The sequence below is a fragment of the Symphalangus syndactylus genome, chromosome 12 (assembly GCF_028878055.3).
Source record: "Symphalangus syndactylus isolate Jambi chromosome 12, NHGRI_mSymSyn1-v2.1_pri, whole genome shotgun sequence".
In the NCBI taxonomy this organism is placed as follows: domain Eukaryota; kingdom Metazoa; phylum Chordata; class Mammalia; order Primates; family Hylobatidae; genus Symphalangus; species Symphalangus syndactylus.
In genome coordinates this window covers 126,727,119-126,744,587 of record NC_072441.2, presented here as the reverse complement: position 1 = coordinate 126,744,587, position 17,469 = coordinate 126,727,119, and the positions used below count along the sequence as shown (strand labels likewise).

Sequence of the window (17,469 nt, the reverse complement as noted above, 5' to 3'; positions counted from 1 at the left end):
CTCCCAGTCAAATTTGCAGAAAATCCTTAGGTCACTCGATTCGTTTATCAAAATTAAGCCTTGTGATTATGATTCAGCCCTTGCTTCATATGTATGACTTTTATGCAGAAATGTTTCTATTTACAAAGGTAGAAAAAAGTTAGCAGTGCAAGATAGTGGTTTAAAGTTTGTTTTAAACTGTAGTAGTCTAATTGTGTAACGGAAAGAAAAGAAAACAAGCACCATTTCAAGAAGAAATGAATTGGATATTTTGGAATTTATTTATAGGCTAGGCAATAAGTTACTCAGATTAACACAGATCAATACCACCTTGACTTGGTGACCCAGAGAATTCTAATTAGATTTTAGGTGCATTTTTCTTTATCTTGGTATTCAATACATCATCTAGGTCAGTAACCGTGTTAAACAAAATTAAAATGACAAGTTACAGCTTACTTCACAGTCTATTTCAAATTCAGCTTGTCCACTAGGTTAGTTTTACAGGAGATGGTCTTTTAACATGAAGAGGTTTGATAATCTGGCAGGTCTCTTCTCTCCCAATTAAAAAAACAAGAGTTTTTTTGCTAGCTTGACAATTTTACAGGTGAAAAACATGAAGTGAGTAAATAAACTAAACCACAAAGATGGACAAAAAGCAATATGATATAAAACACATCACTTTTTCTATTTGTATTCAGTGAAAGTTTTTCCATTTCAAGTAAATGAGCCTTCATTAAAAAAAAAAAACAAATATATATGAAAAATTAAAGTACCTTCCAGTTCTAGCTTGCTGAAGTTTCTTCTGCAAAAGTACAAAAATTAACCCACTAAGAACTAAACAGGACAGGGCCACGGCAAAGGCAGAATGGCTGCCATGTTAAGACTTTTGCTTGCCTTATACTGATGGGTATATTTTAGATGATAAATTTTCTCCACTATCTAGCACTTAAAATGAACATTTTCTTACAAACTTTATTTGTAAGAAACTGATTTTTATTAATTAGCAAACACACTGAGAGGTATCTGTTGATCTAAAATTCTCTAAATCCAGATAAATCTTTTTAAAAATTTATTTCACACATGAGGCTTTAATATTTTTAGTTAGGAAAAGATCGAATCTGAGGCTATAATGGTTCAACCTAAAGCGTCCCTTTTCCGTAGTGGAGTAAATCTGTGCAAAATATTTTTCCTTGTCTCTAAAAAACAAATTAAGTAGAGGAAATTTAAAAATGCACTTTAGCCAATTTGCACCAATCATAAAAGAAATAAGATATTCTTTCCCTTATCCTCACTCAACCATTCCGATCAGGGGAGAATACTGCAAACTTTAAGAACCTCACTGGCTATCATCAGAATAACTACACAACAGGGTAGTGCAAGGTGAAACTATTTCTCTATATTCCAGAAGGCAGAAGCTTGGGTGCTCTAGCTTTACAAGTAAAATAGCAGAGGCAGGCAAAAGCTCACAGTAAATGTATACCAGAACAGGGGCCTAAGTGAAGGTGAATTTGTCTGACTGGGTTACGGCTTTTATAAGAAAAAAAAAAAAAAAAAAAAGACTAATCTATAATGAAGAAAAAAAATCCTAAAATTTTGTCACATTTACAGGAATCTCAAATCTTTTGTATTCCCATGCTCACAGGTAGTTTTGATACACATTGTAAATAGTTTCAGTATTCAGGAAGAAGAGTACTATATTGTTGCCAAAGAACAAGAGAATTCTTCATGCTTCTGATATCTCAGATTTGCTGAGTGCAATAGCCAGTTCTAAGTCTTCTTGTTCTTGTTGATTTAGTCGGGCAAGCCTCTGCTCTTCCTCTCTCTCACTTTCCCTCTTGGCCCATTCGATCATATCTTCTTCAGAGGGATACTGCCATTTAAAAGATCGATGAACAAATGAATAAACAAATGAGTAAAGCAAATAAAAAGAAGGAAAAATAGTTTTTACAAAAGGACACCTGAAGGACTCTGGAAATAGTCTGGTTACTTGTTAATTCTTTTTTTTCCCCTGAAAACATGTTTAATATTAACCAGTTATTAAGCTATAGTTTAATTTAAAAAATTAATTCAATCTATAGATAGAAAGTCTATAAAACTAAATGTTAAAAATGTCACTAGGCTAGATATGGTGGCTCATGCCTGTAATCCCAGCACTTTGGAGGCCGAGGCAGGTGGATCACCTGAGCTCAGGAGTTCGAGACCAGCTTGGTCAACATGGCAAAACTCGCTCTCAACTAAAAATACAAAAATTAGCTGGGCATGGTGGTGGTGCCTGTAATCCCAGCTACCTGGGGGGCTGAGGCACAAGAATCACTTGAACCCAGGAGGCAGAGGTTGCAGTGAGCCAAAACTGCACCCCTGCACTTCAGCCTGGGTGACAATGTGAGATTCCATCTAAAAAAAACCAACAAATATATATATATATATATATATATATATAAAATATATATATATATTTTAAATGTGATATATATATATTTTAAATGTGATATATATATATCTCACTAAAAAAAGTAGAAATGCTAATAGTAGATTAGAAGATTTAAAAACAGGAGAGGGCTAGCCTTTTTGATCTAATGTAATGTAAAACGTTTACCACTTCAACTTTACTGAGACCCTTACACAATAAATCATTTTTAACTTAATCCCACTGGCAGTTTCCTAACCCTTAATGTACAGAAAAACTAAGAAGAAAAAAAAAAAAGCTGACTTTGCTATACATCATATTAAAGTATTGGGTATACTAAGCAAGATGTGATGTAAACCTAATCTTTTTTTTTTTTTTTTTTTTTTTTTTTTTGAGACGGAGTTTCGCTCTTGTTGCCCAGGCTATGTGCTATGGCGCAATCTTGGCTCACCACAACCTCTGCCTCCCAGGTTCAAGCGATTCTCCTGCCTCAGCCTCCCAAGTAGCTGGGATTACAGGCATGCACCACCATGCCCGGCTAATTTTGTATTTTTAGTAGAGATAGGGTTTCTTCATGTTGGTTAGGCTGATCTCGAACTCCTGACCTCAGGTGATCCGCCCATCTCGGCCTCCCAAGAACCTAATCATATTTTATAAAAAGCATTTTGAGCCAGGCATGGTGGCTGACATCTGTAATCCTAGTACTGTGGGAGTGGGCCAATTGCTTGAGCTCATAAGTTCAAGAAGTTCATCTTGGCAACATGGCAAAACCCTGTTTTTACAAAAAAAATTAGCCAGGTGTGGTGGTGCACATCTGTAGTCCCAGCTACCTGGGAGGATCACCTGAGCCTGGGAAGTTGAGGCTGCAGTGAGCTGTGATCATACCACCGCTCTCCAGCCAGATTGAAGGAGTGAGCCAAAAAAATAAAAATAAAACAAAAAGCATTATGAAGATTTCTCCAGGCTTTGGGAACTGTTACACCAGTCTAAATAAAATCTTAACACTCATAATTATTATGTTGGGGAAATAATTATCTACACCAAACAGCAACCTTAGCAAATACTAAATTAAAAATTCTAATTGGTTTCAAGTCCTGTCACATAGAAAATCCTTCATGAAAGGATGAAATAAAATACATTGTCAGGCTTTTGAAATGGTAGTTTTTTTCCCTAGGGAATTAAGCAAAACTTTGAAATGTGTAATACTTAACCACATCTTTCACAATGAAAAAATATGTTTTTATTATAAGCTGTTTTTTATTATACTATATTGAGATTTTAGAGCAAAATGCCTCAGCTGTTGTTCAAGACTCCTTCCGACGAGATTTTTTTTTTTTTTTTTTTTTTTTTTTTGAGGCAGAATCTCACTCTGTAACTCAGCTTGAGGACAGTGGCACTATCTCAGCTCCTGCAACCTCTGCCTCTGGGGCTTAAGTGATCCTCCCACCTCAGCCTCCCTAGCTGGGATTACTGGCATGTGCCACCACTCCTGGCTAATTTTTGTATTTTTAGTAGAGACAGGGTTTCACCATGTTGGCCAGGCTGGTCTCACACTCCTGACCTCAAGTGATCCGCCCGCCTCAGCCTTCCAAAGTGCTGGGACTACAGGTGTGATCCACCCTGTCTGGCCCCAACCAGAGTTTGATTTGCTAAAACCATACTGAAGATATTAAATGCCACAAACTACCAGAGGGTTATTTTATACTAAGAGAATTATAACCTCCTAAAAAGGCCAATTTTTGATTCTCTGCTTGAAACAAATCAAATTCCATCTAATGAAAGTTAAGTTGGGCTGGATGTGGTGGCTCACCCCTGTAATCCCAGCACTTTGGGAGGCCAAGGCAGGTGCACTGCAAGGTCAAGAGATCGAGACCATCCCGGCCAAGTGAAACCCCATCTCTACTAAAAACACAAAAATTGGCTAGGCGTGGTGGCGCGTGCCTGTAGTCCCAGCTACTTGGGAGGCTGAGGCAGGAGAATTGCTTGAACCTGGGAGGTGGAGGTTGCAGTGAGCTGAGATTATGCCACTGCACTCCAGCCTGGCGACACAGCAAGACTCTGTCTTAAAAAACAAAAAAAAAGGAAAGTTAAGTCAGGCGGGGCGCGATGGCTCACACCTGTAATCCCAACACTTTGAGAGGCTGAGGCCAGTGGATCGCCTGAGCTCAGGAGTACAAGACCAGCCTGACCAACATGGAGAAACCCCGTCTCTACTAAAAATACAAAATTAGCCAGGTGTGGTGGTGCATGCCTGTAATCCCAGCTACTCGGGAGGCTGAGGCAGGAGAATCACTGGAACCTGGGAGGTGAAGGTTGTGGTGAGCCAAGATCGCGCCTCCAGCCTGGGCAATAAGAGCAAAACTCATCTCAAAAAAGAAAAAAAAAAGTATAATTCTGACACTCCATTTTTACAATATTCAAAATATTGATTCCTATTTTGCTCCTTCATATTCGAGAGAAGCCACCAGAACTTAGAGTACAGATTCAAAAGCTGGGAACTCAGTCATCTTAGTTGCATGCAGATTCTTTTTTTTTTTTGGAGACAGGGTCTGGCTCTGTCACCCAGGCTGGAGTATAGTGGCATGATCACGGCTCACTGCAACCTCCACCACTTCAGCCCCCCGAGTAGCTGGGACTACAGGTGCTTAAAGCATTTTGGCCTCTTAAAATGCTGGGATTACAGGTGTGAGCCACCATGCCCGGCCTGCATGCAGATTCTTGACTACCTCCTTTCTAACTAGAAACAGCTGCAGTGATAAAGCAACTGGTTGAATGGCCCAATGCTACACTAAGGAGGGAAATATTAGGCAGAGTTACCTGGCCACTAGATCTATTTCCAAAATCATCTCGAGGGCATAAGGTGATGAATAGAAGAAAATTCCTGTTTTATAGAACAGGCAGTGATAACGAAGGTTATTTTGCCTGAAAAAGCTGCAAAACTGAAAATCTGTTACCCAGTCTAAGAATTTTATTAAAAAATAACTTGTTTTTACTGAATAATGATGGAATATATGACACTGCTTTATGTCTCTCTAGACTGATACCTCCATGGTTGGTTGCCCCATTTCTGTGATTTTATAGGCCATGCTTATGCTGTTATCATGGCACCCTTCCATTGTTTCTAATGATCTTCCCATTTCAGACATCTCTGACGGAATGCAGAGTAAACATGAGAAGTTAGTGAATTAGAGCCCTTCAAATAAAGATTAAATCCTGACAACCATTTATTTATTTCATAAAACTGGCATTTACATTTTTAAAAAGCTACTATATAACTTTAATAGTTTTACTTTCTATTCAAAGAATCTCTGGCCCTATCCTCTCATATAATATTTGCTGACTGGTCTCCAGAAATCATTAAAACTTTATACACAAACACACATACACAGCTGCAAATACACAAGCTTATTACTGGCATTATTCATCTAGTGGGCAGACAGCAATAACTCTGTAATTGTTCATTAAATCACCATCACCCATAACCATCCACAAAATAATAACCGTTAGGATTTTACTTACATTACCAAGACTAAGAGAAAGATTTACAAAACAACTTGTGTATATGACAAGAACTGGGACTACTAAAATCATTTGTGCAATGGAACAACTGTAGAACTGTCAAAACAGGATCAAACAGAGGTTTTGCTTGGGGGAAGAATGAAAGATCATTTTTAGTATCTTGGTAAATTTAGTTAAAATGATGCAAACTTGGCAGACTCCAAAATAATCTCTGAAAACTCTTTAAAGATTTTTCCCCCAAACAGCTCATTCACAGTACTTACAGCACTGAAGTTGGCAAAATTGCTTGGATCAGCCTCTTTATTGGTAGTGGTAGTAGCAGAAGTGAATGGATCACAAAAAATTTCAGAATCTTTTTCTTTGGGGCTATCGTTGCCTGGGAAAGGCTGAAATGGATCATTCAGTTTAAAGGGATCAGGAGAATCCAATTTGTTGATGGATCTTTTCCCTGGATCAAAATCATTACAATTAATTCAACCAGTAAATACAGCAAAAACAAGCACAAAAGAACATGTACACAGATAGCATTAAAGTACTGTGGGTAGAGGGTGACTGAGTACCTAAAACACATTCTTAATATTGTCTTAAATGACTACACCAACAATTTGTCCTCAAATTCTTCACACACGATCTTTCAAATAGATTCCAGCTATGTGCAGCTAATGAAACAAATAGCAAAGCAAGGATGGGCCAGGAATCATATTTGTGTCCAAAGATTGAATCCTACCATCCCCTAGCCACACCCAAGCAGCATGTTCCCAAAAGGAGAGATGAATGGATTAAACAGAAGGAGAATAATAAAGAATAAAGACAGAAATGGCCTGCCTCTGCTGTTATAGCCCTCAGCCTGGTAACAGTTATCCACTAGTGGCAATAAGAGCAAATGACCTCTGAAAAATGGGAAAATTCTTCTGATTTTTCTCTAGTTCTACATACAATACCTAGGAGCATAAAATTTTTAAATTACCATAGTAAAATGCTGCCAATTTTTTGTTATTTACTGTATTTCAAAAATGAAGAAAAAATGTTTTGAAGCCCAGGGCCTAAATCTTTGTGGCTGCTGATCAAATAATCTCTGACCAAACAATAGTATTCTGTCCTATTAGTCACTCACTAATTCATTATCATTTTCAAACAAATTCTCTAAGTCTTACTTAAACTTAGTGCTTCTTGAAGAAAAGATAATAAAAATAGGGGTCAAAATATCTCCAAATATATTTTTTTCCTAAAATGCATAAGCTGGTAATAGCAATCATAACAACAGATTCCGTCACTGTAGCTGCTTAGAAAAGATGCTCATGTCTCAATGGATCCTTCCAATAATCCTGTGAAAGTAGGCAAAATTAGAATTACTGCCAACATTTAACAGCCAAGGGTCAGATATATGAAATTTTACACTTAAGATCACAGTTAATCAGGGAACACCCAGAAACAGAACCCAGATTTTTAGACTTCCAGTTCAGTGCTCTTTCCAACAAACCAGTCTTTTCCTTAATCTTTTTACAATGATATACAATCACTTGGCTGAAGATTCTTAGATTTAGCAAAAGCACTAGCATATTATTTTACTTAAGATTTAAAAAAACAACCTCACTATTGGCATCATGCAAGTTGTAAAAACTTAAATGTGCAAATTAACCATTATTTATTTTTAAATATATTCTGACAACCTCACTTCTAGAAATATATGACATAAGCTACTTTTCCTTAGAAGGAATCACTTAACTCATTTACCTGATTTTTCAACAGATTATCGGGTATTTACAATTGTACATGCAATCCTTTCAGTCAAAGAAAAAAAAACTATCTGCTCAAGACCATAGAAAAGTTATGATGAAAAGGCAATATTAATCTGTAACCACTGAGACTGAAAATTTCCTAAGGAATGAGGTATGATTTAAAAAAAATATGTACTGTGTCTTCTCACATAATACCCCAACAGCACTATAACTACTCAAGGAATTATCCTTTTAGCCACTTATTATGACCTAAAAACAAAACAAACCTTCCTTTGTATAGTGCTAAACATATACATACACACACATACTAATCATACATACAAACAAACAAACAAAAATAAGAAAAAAATCACTATTAGCAAAGAGTCTTGGCCAGGTGCATTGGCTCAACACCTGTAATCCCAGCACTTTGGGATGCCGAGGTAGACAGATCACTTGAGGTCAGGAGATAGAGACCAGCATGGCCAACATGGTGAAACCCCATCTGTACTAAAAATACAAAAATTAGCCAGGCATGGTGGATCATGCCTGTAATCCCAGCTACTCGGGAGGCTAAGGCAGGAGAATCCCTTGAATCCGGGAGGCTGAGGTTACAGTGAGCTGAGATCATGCCACTGCACTCCAGCCTGGGCGACAGAGCGAGATACCATCTCAAAAAAAAAAAGAAAAAAAAAAGGAATATTTTAAGTTAGCTAAAATATCATTTTCCTTCAAGAAAACTAATACTTTGTTTCAAATCACTGTATTGCTGAATTCTGGATACTAAAGAGGCCATATATTCTCACATTAAAGGATTTAAGGAAGACTTTATACTTTACAGAAAAAGGACTTTGAAACAATCTTCTCTTAAATAAATTATAATTAAAACACCAAAGTACAGGAAACTGCTATTCAAATGGATAATCAATGAGTTTCCAAAAGGCAAACAGATTTTCTTGGCACTTTCCCTTTTCCATTTATTGCCTCTCTGAAATGATTAAGTTAAAAAAAAAAAAAAAGAAAAAAGGTCTTAGCAGAAAGACAGCTCATGAAATTTATACATGCTGACCTCGTAGGTGCATGTCTGTAATTTGGCAGTTAGGTCGGAATGAATGACAGCAGCAGACTTCTGACATGTTTGACTTGTTTCACTTAAAGCCATTTATATAAGTAAGTTCCGCACAATACTTTTCAGAAAGAGAAAAGCCATGTAGTTGACTGAAGAAAAGTACCAACTCTCATACCAGGTGGTGGAGGGCAGGGTCTTGTTGGAGTTCCGATCTTTGGTGGCAGTGCTGGGGGTTCATCTTCACTTTTGACCGATGTTTCCTCAAATACATTTTTTGTAATCACTACATTGCTGACAGAGCTCGATGTGGCTGAACTAAAAGGATCTTCATTGTTGACCTTTGTTTAAAAAGAAATGGTTATACATGGCTATACCAAGCAAACTGTGGTAGTCATGTGGCATTCAGAATAATGATTTAAGTATTATACAGTTTTATTTAATCCTGAGAACACTGAAATTTTAACCTTTGCATTCAGAGTCCAATGGGAGAAATTTTTGAAAAAAAAGTTATTCTATATGAGGAGTGATTCTAACATCATTACTTATTAAGATTAACAGATCAAACCAAAAACAGCTCAGTCTACATTAAAGGTTTGTCAAGCTTCAGGAAATATTCAATGTAAAACCACCTGAGGCCCATTTTAAAGGGACTGTATGTCTTTCCGCAAATGAATATCTGATCTAAATGGTAATCAAAGGAAAAAAATGGATTCCATACTTCCTAATGAACTTAAATATAAGACTTAATACTAATGCAAGGAAAATGGTATCTTGACAAACTATAAAGACAACTTGAAAGTCAATGTTTTTTTTTAATTTAAGAGGCAGGAGTCTCCCAAGCTGGAGTGCAGTGGCACAATCATAGCTCACTACAGTCTTGAACCCCTGGGCTCTAGGGATTCTCCTGCCTCAGCCTCTCGAATAGCTAGGACTACAGGTGTGTACCACCACGCCTAGTTATTTTTTTAATTTTTATTTTGTAGAGATGGAGTTTTGTTATGTTGCCCAGGCTGGTCTCGAACTCCTGGACTCAAGCAACCCTCCCATCTCAGCCTCCCAAGATGCTGGGATTACAGGCTTGAGTTACTGCACCCAGCCTTAAAGTCAATTTTTTGAAGCAAACTGATCCCACAAAAGGATAATTTTTTTTTTTTTTTTTTTTTTTTTTTGAGATGAGGTCTCACTCTAAGGTTGGAGTACAGTGGCGCAATCTAGGCTCACTGCAACCTCTGCCTTTTGGGCTCACGTGATCCTCCCGCCTCAGCCTCCCGAGCAGCTGGGACTACAGGCGCATGCCACCATGCCTGGCCAATTTTTTGTATTTTTTGGTCGAGAAGAGATTTCACCATGTTGCCCAGGCTGGTCCTGAACTCCTGAGCTCAGACAATCCACCTGCCTTGGCCTCTCAAAGTGCTGGGATAACAGGCATGAGCCACCGCGCCTGGCTGGAATGATAAATCTTAATGTGTGTCTGAAGACCCTGCCTTTCAAATATGTAACAAAAGATTAACTTTTCTATAATGAACCAGACTTCACAATTTTACATTTATTTAGGCAATGCTCAACAGTGACATTTCGGGCGGGACATAATTGCATATTGTGGGGGGCTAGAGAGTGGACTGTATTAAACAGCATCCCTCATCTCTATCCACTAGATATGAGTAGCATCTCCTACTCAGTTGTGAAAACCAAAAAGGTCTCTAGACATTGCCAAATGTTCCTCTGGTGGCAAAATAACCCTCAGTTGAGAACCAAGGAACCAACAATCTAATCCTCCTTTTCTCTTAGCCCAAATCAATACCACAGCCACAGTGGAAAGTAAGTAGTGGACATTTAGTACTGGACTTTGTGTATTAATTACCTTAATACTGGCCCTAACAACCTCAGAACATAAAATCAAGTAACCGATACAGAGAGGACGAAATAAAAACCCAGATTTTACACCTATTGACCCAGACAGTCAACAGGGGGAAAATGTGGTTCAACTGGGAGAAACATGTTTAAAAAGACAGAAGACTAAACATGAAGTTGCTGAGCAAACATGCCAATAGAAAATTATAATTACCTCTACCATCAATACGGTCTAGTTATATAAAGAAATATGTCTACTTTAACTATATGTTATCTTTCATTTCTATCTGAAATCAACATTTGCTGTGATTTACTGAAATCAAGTTGCAGCTTTGTGAGAGGACTATGTAATTGAAAGGAGGATTGCTCTTTTGGTGGAAACATAGTATGTTTTCCCTTCCCATTAATTACTGTAGATTACCTTTGACAATGTGCTGAAGTCAGCAAATCCATCTCCAAATGATTCATTCCCAAAAACAGAAGCAAAGGGGTCTGTGGCTAAAATGAATAAAGAAAATAAATGAAACAGGACAGTAAGACATCTTTTTTTTTTGAGACAGAGTCTCACTCTGTCACCCAGCCTCGAGAGCAGTGGTACGATCATGGCTCACTGCAGCCTCAATCTCCCAGGCTCAAGTGATCCTCCCACCTACCTCAGCCTCCTGAGTAGCTGGGACTATGGGTATGCACCACCATGCCTGACTAATTTTTGTACTTTTTGTAGATATGGGGTTTTGCCATGTTGTCCAGGCTGATCTCAAACTCCTGGGTTCAAGTGATCCTCCTGCCTCAGCCTCCCAGAGTGCTGGAATTATAGGCATGAGCCACCAAACCCAGCCAAGGCATCAAATTTCATGGTTTTTTTTGGTTAATCACATTCAGACAGTTGAAAACATACAATCTCAAATATTAATTCCTGAATTTATGACTGACACCCACAAAGACAGACTGTATACTGATAACCCCACAAGACGTATTCCTTTGTATAAATCAACTGATGAATGATTTATAGGTAAAGTAATAGCAAATAAAGTAATGATTTATAGGTAAAGTATAGGTAAAGTAACAACTAGATGATTTATAGGTAAGGCTTTGGAACACATGTCAAATAATATAGCTCCTATGAACTTAAATCACTGCTAATAAAGACATCAAGAAGTACAAAAAGCTAATATAATACCACTAATGCCACATTTCACACTCATCCTTCAGGGCCCATTTCAAATGCTACCTTATCAACAAACCCTGGAGTAACTTAGGTGTCACTACTTCCCACAGCAAGAAGTAATTTTTTCCTTCTCTGCGCACTAATGGCATTCTAGTTTGTACCATGGTTACCTGTAGTTGATCACCCTTATTAGACGGTAAGGTCCTTGAAAACAGGGAATAAGTCCTATCCAAAGAAGAATGGACAGTCAACATTTGTTGACCATATACCAAGTCAGAAAATAAAATTACACAAATTCCTACCCTTGAAAAAGTTCAGTCTAGTAAAAGATATGTAAACAAATAATAATAAAACAGTCTTATATGGGTTATGAGAGAGGTATGAAAAACCTGTAGTGGAAGTCACTAACTGCCTGGGTGAATCTGGAAAAGGAGCAAAGAAGCCATTACATTTAACTTTTAAATAAAATCTTTTGAGTAAGAAATGGAGTTTACCAAATAGATAAACAGGGGGAAGAGAAACCAGGCTACCAGGCAGAAGGAACAGTAACTACAAAAGTATATTTAACAGGCCAGGTGCAGTGGCTCACACCTGTAATCCCAGCACTTTGGGAAACATAGGTGGGCAGATCACTTGAGGCCAGGATTTCGAGACCAGCCTGGCCAACACGGTGAAACCCTGTCTCTACTAAAAATACAAAAAATTAGCTGGGCATGGTGGTGCGTGCCTGTAATACCAGCTGCTTGGGAGGCTGAGGCAGCAGAATCGCTTGAACCCAGGAGGCGGAGGTTGCAGTGAGCCGAGATCATGACACTGCACTCCAGCCTGGGTGACAGAGCGTGTCTGTCTCCAACAAACAAACAAAGAAACAAACAAAGTATATTTAATCAATGTTTCACAGGCCAGAGAAGTTGTTTCTTCCATCACATTGCATTTACCAAGCAGACTAACATTTTCAGCTGGAATGAATGATCTACTCTGAGCTAGGCTTCACTCGTTCAGGTGTAAGGGCTACCAATAACGTCAAAGAATGTTTATAGGAATTGCTGCCTGATATAGGAAGATGGAAAGAAACAAAGCAAACAGTTGGAAAGGAAGGCAAGGAAAGAACTGAAAAAGAGAAGGCAAGACAAAGAAGCATAGAAAAGTTCTCCTCAGGCCAGGCACGGTGGCTCACTCCTATAATCCCAGCACTTTGGGAGGCTGAGGCGGGCAGATCACCTGAGGTCAGGAGTTTGAGACCAGCCTGGCCAACACGGTGAAACCCCATCTCTACTAAAAATACAAAAATTAGACGGGCGTGGTGGCACACGCCTGTAATCTCAGCTACTCGGGAGGCTGAGGCAGGAGAATCACTTGAACCTGGAAGGTGGAGGCTGCAGTAAGCTGAGATTGCGCCACTGCACTCCAGCCTGGGCGACAGAGTGAGACTCCGTCTCAAACAAAAAAAAAAAAAAAAAAAGAAAAGTTCTCCTCAAACTATTCTTAGAACAAAAGTGTGCCTACCCGCCCATTTGAATGTGTAAAGTGTGCCCGTATCTCTAAAAATGAGTATATCTTGGACATAAAAAGAGGAGCAAAGAAGATACACTATTTTTGTTTGCTTTGTCACCAAACATTTCATCACCAAGACAGCCGTAGGCAAAGGGTAGCCCAAGTGGGAAAAAGGAGTGGGTGGAAGCATAAAGAAATCAGGCCTTTAGGGATATAACAGCAACTCTGATCTTGAAGAGGATGTTGGGAAGTTCAGGGTTATAGGAAATCCTGTAATTCTAGCTATAAAAGATGGCCTTTTCATTGATACATATCTGCTGAATCCTCAGCCTGGGGCCCAGCCTCATCGTAGGTACTGTTTCAGGGTTTCCCTTCTTTCTCTCCTTTTCCTGTTATTTTTCTTTTTCGTTTTTTTTTTTTTTTTTTGGAGATAGAGTCTCACCTGTGTCACCCAGGCTGGAGTGCAGTGGCATGATCTTGGCTCACTGCAACCTCTGCCTCCCAGATTCAAGTAATTCTCGTGCCTCAGCCTCCCAAGTATCTGGGAATACAGGTGTGTGCCACCACACCGGGCTAATTCTTTCTTTGTATTTTTAGTAGAGACGGGGTTTCACCATGTTGGCCAGACTGGTCTCAAACTTCTGACCTCAAATGATCTGCCGGCCTAAGCCTCCCAAAGTGCTGGGATTATAGGCCACGTGCCCGGCTCCTGTTATTTCTGATGCTGAGGTAGCTGCAGCACAGCCTGAGTGGGGTGAAGATGCTCTCCCTGACTGCTGACAAGGGAAAAGGAGTTGGGCTCATTTCACTTGTGGGACTGAAAATTTGCTTCATGCCTTTTCTCTGTCCTGTCCCACAGCCTTTATAAGTCACAACATGTGTGCAATAGCCTCAGTTAGGTCAAATTTGACTGGAATATTGTGAAGCATATATTGTGAACAAAATTAATTAAAAAAAGGACACTTCTATATGAAGAATATATAGTACCTTACTAAAGAGTTTTTCTACACTTTTCTCATAAAGGACCTATTTAGCACTAGTCTAAACACTGCAGAAAGACAAATCTTAGATGAATGACAAATAACTTTCTCAGATACTGATCATGGTTGACATGAGGCAGAGGCCTGTTCAGAAAGCAGAAGGACTCAATGAGTTGAAATTGTTCAGATCACGCGTGAGATACCTGCTGGGGGGAGTTCCAGAAACACTTTTAGAGAAACCATGCAGGTGACTTTCTTCCTCTTGGTGCACACAGGGGCTATGAGACAGCAGAACTGGACTTTAGGTGCACACATGACCTCATTAGTACTGCCTTTTTCCAAAGAATAAAGGTAATGAATGCTTTGGAAAAATATGTAAAAGTATAATTTAAAAATCATCCCTAAATCTCACTATCAGAAATAACCCTTATGAATATTTCAGCATACTTCTTTAACAGCCTTTATTCCTGGTATTTTTTTCTTACATATTTGAGATCATGCTATGCTGATACGGTTTTTTGTGCAGGTGTACATGATAAAGCTACATTTTAGGTATATCACTTTTTATACCTTACCCTGATTTAATCACAGTACTCATCAGTATTTGACATATATTTGTTCACTGCCTATCTTTCTTATACAAACTCTATGAAGACAGGAACTTTGTTTTGTTCACAGCTATATCCTCAAGGCCTAGCACAAGGTCTGGAAAATAGGAGATGCTCATATTTGTTGAAAATATGTTGCTGGGCACGGTGGCTCAAGCCTGTAATCCCAGCACTTTGGGAGGCCGAGGCAGGCGGATCACGAGGTCAGGAGATCGAGGCCATCCTGGCTAACATGGTGAAACCCCGTCTCTACTAAAAAATACAAAAAATTAGCCGGGCGTGGTGGCAGGCGCCTGTAGTCCCAGCTACTCGTGAGGCTGAGGCAGGAGAATGGCGTGAACCCGGGAGGCGGAGCTTGCAGTGAGCCGAGATCGCGCCACCGCACTCCAGCCTGGGCGACAGAGCGAGACTCCATCTCAAAAAAAAAATAAAAAGAAAATATGCAAAGAAAAAAGGGACAGAAACTGTCTATTAAGAATCCTCCAAACAAATATCATAATATTTCTTAGCACAACCAGCTGAATAACAAGGAATAAGGGAAACCAATCTTAAGGCTCACAAATAATTCCCTGAAAAACAGCTATCTACCAGAAATCTTGACATGTGCCACATAACAATGTTTGGTCAACAACGGGCTACATATATGATGGTGGTCCAATAAGATTATAATTGGGCTAAAAAATTCCTATCACCTAATGACTTCATAGCCATCATAATACCCATAGTCCAATGCATTACTCATGTGTCTGTGGTGATGTTGGTGTAAACAAACCTACTGTGTTGCCAGTCATATCAAAGTATAGCACACACAATTATGTGGAGTACACAATGCAGGTTGAGTATCCCTTATCTGAAATGCTTGGGAGAAGGAGTGTTTTGGATTTCAGATTTTTGCAGATTTTGGAATATTTGCACTGTATATGCTTATAAGTTGAGTACCCCAAATCCAAAAATCCTGAAACCCAAAATGCTCCAATAAGCATTTCCTTGGAGCATCATATCAGTGCTCAAAAAGGTTCAGATTTTCAAATTTTAGATTTTTCAGACCTTGGATGCTCAACCCATATTTGATAATGATAATAAACAACTATGTTACTAGTTTGCATATTTACTATACTATAGTTTTTAATCGTTATTTTATTATTTTGTTTATTAGGCTGTTTTTTTTTTTAAAGACAGAGTCTCACTCTGTAGCCCAGGCTGGAGTGCAGCAGCATAATCTCGGCTCACTGAAACCTCCACCTCCTGGGTTCAAGCGATTCTCCTGCCTCAGCCTCCTGAGTAGCTAAGATTATAGGCACTTGCCACCATGCCTGGCTAATGTTTGCACTTTTAGTAGAGACAGGGTTTCGCCATGTTGGCCAGGCTGGTCTTGAACTCCTGACCTCAGGTGATCCACCCACCTCAGCCTCCCAAAGTGCTGGGATTACAGGCATGAGCCACCATGCCTGCCCTATTTTGTTTTTTGTTTGTTTTTTGAGACGGATCTCGCTCTGTCACCCAGGCTGGAGTGCGGCGGCGCGATCTCGGCTCACTGCAAGCTCCGCCTCCCGGGTTCACGCCATTCTCCTGCCTCAGCCTCTCCAAGTAGCTGGGACTACAGGCGCCCGCCACCACGCCCGGCTAATTTTTTGTATTTTTAGTAGAGACGAGGTTTCACCGTGGTCTCGATCTCCTGACCTCGTGATCCGCCCACCTTGGCCTCCCAAAGTGCTGGGATTACAAGCGTGAGCCACTGCGCCCGGCCCTATTTTGTTTTTTTTTTTGAGATGGAATCTTGCTCTGTTGCCCAGGCTGGAGTGCGGTGGTGCGATCTCGTCTCACTGCAACCTCCGCCTCCCGGGTCCAAGCGATCCTTGTGCCTCAGCCTCCAAGTAGCTGGCATCACAGGTGTGTGCCAGCACACCCAGCTAAATTTTTTTGTATTTTTTAGTAGAAATTGAGTTTCACCATGTTGACCAGGCTGGTCTCAAACTCCTGACCTCAGGTGATCCACCCACCGTGGCCTCTCAAAGTGCTGGGATTACAGGTGTGAGCCACTGTGCCCGGCCAATCGTTATTTTAGAGTGTATGCCTTCTACTTATACAGAAAATAAGTTAATTGCAAAACAGCCTCAGGCAGGTCCTTCAGGAGATATACCAGAAGAAGGCATTGTTATCATAAGAGATGACAGCTTCACGTGTTTGATTGCCCCCAAAGACTTTCTAGTGGGACAAGATGTGGAGGTGGAAGACGGTGATATTGATGGTCCTGACCCCGTGAAGGCCTAGGCTCATAGGTGTTTGTGTATTAATTTTTTTTTCCTTCTTTTTTCTCTTTTGCATCTTACTTTTAAGAAAAAAGTTTAAAAGGTAAAAAAACAAAGAAAAAAAGAAAAAATTTAAAAGTAGGTAAAGTTTAGATATACAGAAAGAAAATATTTTTGTACAGCTGTATAGTGTTTTAAACTAAGGGTTTATTACAAGAGTCAAAAGTTCAAAAAATTTTTAAAGTTTTACAAAGTTGAAAAGTTACAGTAAGATAAGGTTAATTTATTATTGAAGAAAAATGTTTTTTATAAATTTAGTGTAGTGTAAGTGTACAGTGTCTATAAAGTTTACAACAGTGTACAGTGATGTCTTAGGCCTTCACGTTCACTGATTACTTGACTCACTGACTCACCCAGAGCAACTTCC

General features: G+C 39.3%; 1 protein-coding gene across 31 annotated transcripts in view; it reads right to left on the bottom strand.

Annotated features, from left to right (window-relative positions):
* Nucleotides 1–237: 237 nt before the first annotated feature.
* The window catches only part of EPS15 (epidermal growth factor receptor pathway substrate 15), a 167,697-nt gene continuing 150,465 nt past the window's right edge, over nucleotides 238–17,469 (bottom strand). For all 31 annotated transcript variants that reach the window (XM_055254773.2, XM_055254776.2, XM_063627458.1 and 28 more), the window contains 4 exons: nucleotides 10,965–11,041; nucleotides 8,868–9,030; nucleotides 6,169–6,353; nucleotides 238–1,849 (listed from right to left, as the gene is read on the bottom strand). In XM_055254773.2, coding sequence (XP_055110748.1) covers nucleotides 1,703–1,849; nucleotides 6,169–6,353; nucleotides 8,868–9,030; nucleotides 10,965–11,041 — 572 coding nt within the window. In that variant the 3' untranslated portion in view covers nucleotides 238–1,702. The remainder of the gene's footprint in view (nucleotides 1,850–6,168; nucleotides 6,354–8,867; nucleotides 9,031–10,964; nucleotides 11,042–17,469) is intronic.